Here is a 6000-nt window from a genome sequence, read left to right on the forward strand (position 1 = left end):
AGCAGTTAATACTCTTCAAAGAATGTTCCCAAACTTATGAATGCCCTTGGAAAGAAAATGCATGCAAAGCTCATCCTCCTACTCAGAACTCCAACCACAATGGGATACTGAATTAAGCATTTCAGACATCAGTGGTATCTGTGAACTTTTAATTAGGCCATATGAGCCCTCACATGAACAAACACAGTGCCATTTCCACCTGAAATAAAGAAAAAGTTCTTAAAATTTAGTATTTCTAATTATCGAAAAATCCTTCCAAGTGAAGTTGAAGAAAGGACATCATACAAGCCATCTGATGCATGAAGGGATTTAATGGGATTCAAGCCAGCAGAGATGATTTTATTTTCATCTCCTGCTGGCAACTAGTGGACTGACAAACTGGTGAGGTTCAAATCAAATCAGTCTTGTGCTCACTGTCTGAGAAAACAGGCAAAACAGCAGGACTGAAAAGATTTCACTGTCACTGGTAAAAAAGCTTCAAAATAAACTACTGTACTAACCGCTGTGGCCAAATTCCATATTCCATGCTAGGAAATCACGAATTTTTCATAACATCCCACTTGAAAAAAAACTAGTTAAAAATTGGTGGGACTTTTTAAATATTTGTAAAATGTCAATGTTAGAATATAGCAATAAATTTGGCTCACACTATTTTAACTGCAACACATCTCATTCCACACAGAACACAAAGTCAATCAACATTGCAACTTCTTCAGAAATCCATCTCTACTCTCTCAGGATTTTACAGCCACTCCTGTTTTAGAGCAATAATAATCTTTAACAGATCCTCTACAACTGTGACAGAGTAGGAATTGACTTCTTGTCCAAAACAAATGGTAGTTATAAAAGGAGTCCCCCTGGCTGAACATACCAACTATCCGTGCTTCCTCACAGTACAAACAAACACACATTTCACCTCAAACTTGTAAATCACCATCATGCCATCATCATTTTGAGGTGTGATCCCACAGAAATTATATAAACAAGGCTTGACTGTCCTTATTCAAACTAGTCAATATGTTTACATCACAAAATAATGCCTTGATTTATTAATTCAGAAATCAGAATATCAGGCCTAAGCTTACAATGCCTTGCACTTCTTGAAGCTTCTTGCTCACGTAACTGCAAGTGCCAACTGCAATTGATTTTGCTATCATTCCAGCCTTGGTATTCTCAACCAAGCAATGGGGAAAATTGCTAGTGAGACCGCTAAATATTAATCCTTCCACCATTGCAAATAACTTAGATATAATATCAATGAGTTCTCTAATAATAGCAATTCTCCCAATGCTAGCTCAAAGCAAACATGCTTTGTCATCTTTGTCAGGGTGGGGAGAAGACCACAAACATATTTAAAAGAGAGATAATTCCCTAGAGTGCAACCAGACAGAGGAAATCATCACTTGGAGCTCCTTCAGCTATCTAACCCAACAAGCTATTACTATTTTTGTTGAAGTAAGGAACTTCATGCTTTTCTTCTTCCACACTCTTTTGGGGATCGGTCCAGACCGACATTTTAGAGTTGTTGCAGAACTCTGCAGTCAGTCCCAGCAGTTTAGGCCCAACTGTACACTCTAAGAATAGTCCTGAGTGTTTAGACACTGTTTCACTAGTAGCCAGCAAAATATTTAAAAGCAAGTACTTAGGAATATATGATAACTGTTCTTTGCAAAAGGTTAGTTTTCATAATTTTATCATTTCTCACATACTTTCAACTGAAACTTCACAAATTATAGAGTTATTAAAGGAGCTCTAATAGGAACAATTAGGGACACAACACAGACCAGCTGTAGGGGAAACCTCATTGACAGAAAACACTGAAGGAGAAAGAGGCATTCCACCTCCCAAAGGCTTGCAGCTAATTTTCCAACTAGATCTCATCTAGCAAAACACTGGCACTAAAGAAAGCCCCAGCACACAAGTTCCACAAAAGGACAGAAAACTTATTTATATTTCAGCACCCTGGTAAATGTCTACACATTTGAAAATGGCTCTACCAGCAGAACACAGCTCAGACACGTAAAGCACTGGAGCAATCTGCCACTGACATGTATCAAGGAACAGAAAAAGTTAATGCTACAGTACATCAAGCAGTTAACTGTGTTCTGCCTCTTTCAGAGCTGTACTAATATACTTTACAATGTGCTACTGTTGCAGAAGGGCTAATTCACTATTATTCTAGAGCAAGTTAGGCTGCTGAGTCAACCTTTATTCTTAAAAATCAGGCTAATTTGCTTGGTTTTACTCAGAAACAGTTCTCAATGGCTAGTAGTTAACAAAATTTAACCAAAAAAAAAAGAAAAGGTTGTTAAATCTCTCTTAAAAACAAAATGTAGATTGTCCAATGGAAAGGAAATACTGCATGTAGTTAGTGAATTATCTTAATCAGTTGGAATAACAAGACATACCAACACGTCAGAGCTCATTTAGTATGGCTTGTTCTTAAGTATGGCTTCATTCTTTGAAAAAAAAAATGTCAAATTTCAAAAACCTTCTCAACTGTTACTAGTACTGCAACAAGTTACTCTTGCTAAGCTGAGAATTAAGTTGTCAAAAATTTAGCTGCTGATAAATTCTGAAGTCCTCCCTAAGCATCTCAAAGTATTTTAATGAGTAGCTGGGGATGACAAAAAAGGAACCTACTTCTCAGCTGAGATAAAGTGGCCTCTTCAGAGACAACACAGCCTGCCAATGCAGACAGCACAGACTATCAATTTGAAAAACATCTAAAACTTCTTGGAAATTAAGTCAAAATCCTACCGAATGTTTGGTCCATCAGAATTTAAGACACTACTGACCACCAAGAGCCAGAGCTGTAAAACACCAACTGCTTCCCAAAAGCTTCTTGTCCAAAAAGACAAGAGAAAGACCATTGCAACTTGTGTCTGTCATGGCCTCTCCAGATGAGAAAGTGCTGAGGCAGTAAGTCACAAGGGAACAGGCCACACGGGCCTGGAAAGCAGAGGAGAAATCTGATGAACAAGAAAAGGGGAACAAGTGAAAAGGCACGGAATGGCCAACACAACAGACCAAGGAAATAACCACAGCAGGACTCTAAACACATGCCAACAGAATGTATTCAACATTACTGCAGAAATAAGTTTTATAGTGAAAAATCTGGAAATGCCATTTGCCAGTTAGGTAAATAAATGTATGTGCTTGGCATCCAACAGCATGAGTTTTGAATGCAACTAAAATAAGATGGGCAGAAAGGGCCAAATAAAAAACAGGCAGAGTATTTTTTCCTGACAGGAAGTGTGATCTTCCCCTGAAATTACTGATTACAAAGTCCTAATCCTAACTGCATTCAGCAAAACTGAAACAAATTTGCTGGGGTCTGCATATACCAATACAGCCAAAGGATGTAGCAAACTGACCTTGAAAAACTCAACACTTTGTTACTGCATGATAACGATTCATGTAAAACCTGATCTGCCCTTCTTTCATTCTTAAACTTATTTAAGAAAAAATATTTTCTATATCAGTAAGTTATAAAACTAGCAGTTATAGTAGGGGAAGTGGATCTAAATCTAAAAACACAATTACAGTGATTCTGGCCACTCTAGACAGAAACAGACTGGACAAGGCCATAAATATCCAGCACCAAAAACTAGTGCAGTTTTTGCTTCTAATGTCAGTTCACCATACAGTCAAATCTCAATTTTCATATAAAAAGAAATCACATATCAGTAGACTTGAAACAATATCCATATTCCTCCAAAGAGTGGTAAGGGTTCATGGGTGTAACTGTGCACAGCTTCCCCAGGCTGTTTTAGCTACCAAGCCATCTTTGGAACACCCAGAAAAGCTCACAGGGAAAGGACTCCTCCAGTCCACCTTAGGTGGGCATTCCCCACAACTGCTTTTCAGACAGGCAAGGCCTCAACTTTCGCTAGACTCCCTTAAAATTTACTTTCATCTCAACACTGGAACACTTCACCTTGAAGCACCTGCAAGCAACATATGTACAGGAACTAGAAGAAGGGAACGTCAGAACCCTCTCCTCCTAACACCAAGGGTAAGTGTCATAACTGGTCATCACACATGAAATCATTAAACTTTATCTCAAAAAGCCAATGGATTGTCATCCACATTGCTATTCACAGAATTTCAACACTGTTAAAAAAAAAAGAAAATTCAGTTCCAAGATAACATGTCTTGGATGGGCACACACAGCCACCACCAGAAGGAACAAACAGTCCAGTAGGAGGCACCGACCCAGAACGTTCTATGCTGCCCTTAAAATAATCTAAATTACTATGGCTAAGAGTCATAGCCATCACACTCACCAACTCTCTTTAATACAGCTTATTAAATCTGACCACCTACCAAATACTCTCAATTCAAAAATAGGTCATATATTTTTACAGGTTTAACTCATTCTGCAAATTTTACCTACCTGGGGATCTCTGGCTCTACTGAACTGCTTTCAGAATACCCCAAAACTTTGAACTGATGCAAATTAAAACATGGAAGACACCGTTTAATATCATTCAGGAAAGTAAAGCTGAAAAGTTCAGGTGTTCGAAAGTAAGCCTTTACCCTGCAAGATTTAAGACAACTCACTTTTGGATGAATAACCTCCACTGTAGAATAATACGACAAATTATAAAACATGGGTATCACAGTCATTGTATTGCAGAAGTATCTGCACTCAGGACACCTTGCTGGCATTAAAAATAGAAAATCAATTGCTCTTTGTAGACAAAACAGAACACGGGTAAAGTCTAATTTCCAGTAACTGGAAAGCACTGCCAGATTCCACCTTTTAGAATGCCTTTGGACACAGCAGACATTTATAGCAGAAGCTGATCCTCAAATACCTGCCTGCCTCACAGCCCAGCTGCTTCGGGACAGAAACCCTCCACCAGGCAGAGGTGAAGCCAACTTCTACGGATTACCTACTGACACAAACTCCGGCAAGCACAGCCGAACCGCTCCGCTTAAGCCCTCCAAGAAAACAAACACGGAGCCTTTACCAAGCCACCGCGGAGAAGGAGGCCAGAGGGGCTGAAGCCGGAGCGGGGCCCAGGCGGGGGCACCTCCCCGGCGCGGCCCAGGGCCGAGGCGGGTTCCCCCTCACCAGGTGCGCTCCTCCAGACACGGGCCCGCCGCGGGGGCGCGGTCCCACGGGCCCTCTCCGGGCAGCGCAGCCCGGCCGTCTGCGGACCGCGTCGGAACAGGGACCGGGCCCAGGCGCCGCACGGAGCGGGCACGGCGGGCCGGGCTCCGCCGCGGAGCCGGAGCGCCCCGCTCCCGTCCCGCCCTGCCGGGCGAGGACGGAGGCTGATAAGAGGGGCCCGGCGCTGCCCTGGGCGAGCCGGCCAGCGGCTCTGCCCTCCGCGGCCAAGGGGAAAACTGCCAGCCGCCGAGACAACTCGGAGGCCCCGGCGGAGGGCTGACCACGGCGCTGAGCGCCCGGGCGGACAGCGAGCCGCTCCCCGCGCTCCCGCACCTCCTCGGCAGCGCTCTTACCTCTGTTAACATTATTACCCCGCTGCGCTGCGGCGGCGCCTCGGCGGCTCTAGCCCCGCAGCATGGTGAAGCCTGGCGGCCGCGCGGAAAGCTACCCCGCACCCCGCGGGGAGGGGAGGGGAGGCGAGGCGAGCGCCGCCAGCCCCCGCCGCCGCCCCGCTCAGCGCCCGCCCGCCGGCCCCGGCCCCGCTGCCGCCCTCGCAGCCCGGTCCGGAGCGGCCGCCATCTTGGGACGGCTACGTGCGCCGCCGCCCCGCCCCGCCCGCCCAGCGGGGCCGCGGGACCGCCCCTGCCGGGGACGGCACTCCGCTCCGCGCCCGGCCCGGCCCGGCCCGGCCCGCGCTGCGCCTTCCCGGTGCTACCGGCACCGGCCCTTGGCGGGGTCCGGCCGCCAGGCACGGAGCTCGAAACTGCGGGTCGGGTTTTTTCCCCTCTCTCCCTTGGTGTGACCTGTCTTAAAGCTCTTCAGTGTCAGGCAACTGTGCTGCGGACGCTAATCGAAATATTTTGTTAAATTTCTGACCA

General features: G+C 45.2%; 1 protein-coding gene across 1 annotated transcript in view; it reads right to left on the reverse strand.

Annotated features, from left to right (window-relative positions):
- The window catches only part of SNX13 (sorting nexin 13), a 63512-nt gene extending 57911 nt beyond the window's left edge, over positions 1 to 5601 (reverse strand). The window contains exon 1 of the mRNA XM_063152565.1: positions 5476 to 5601. Within this exon, the coding sequence (XP_063008635.1) occupies positions 5476 to 5487 (12 nt within the window). The 5' untranslated portion in view covers positions 5488 to 5601. The remainder of the gene's footprint in view (positions 1 to 5475) is intronic.
- Positions 5602 to 6000: the final 399 nt, after the last annotated feature.

This window comes from Melospiza melodia, chromosome 1, assembly GCF_035770615.1.
Source record: "Melospiza melodia melodia isolate bMelMel2 chromosome 1, bMelMel2.pri, whole genome shotgun sequence".
NCBI classification, from domain to species: Eukaryota; Metazoa; Chordata; class Aves; order Passeriformes; family Passerellidae; genus Melospiza; species Melospiza melodia.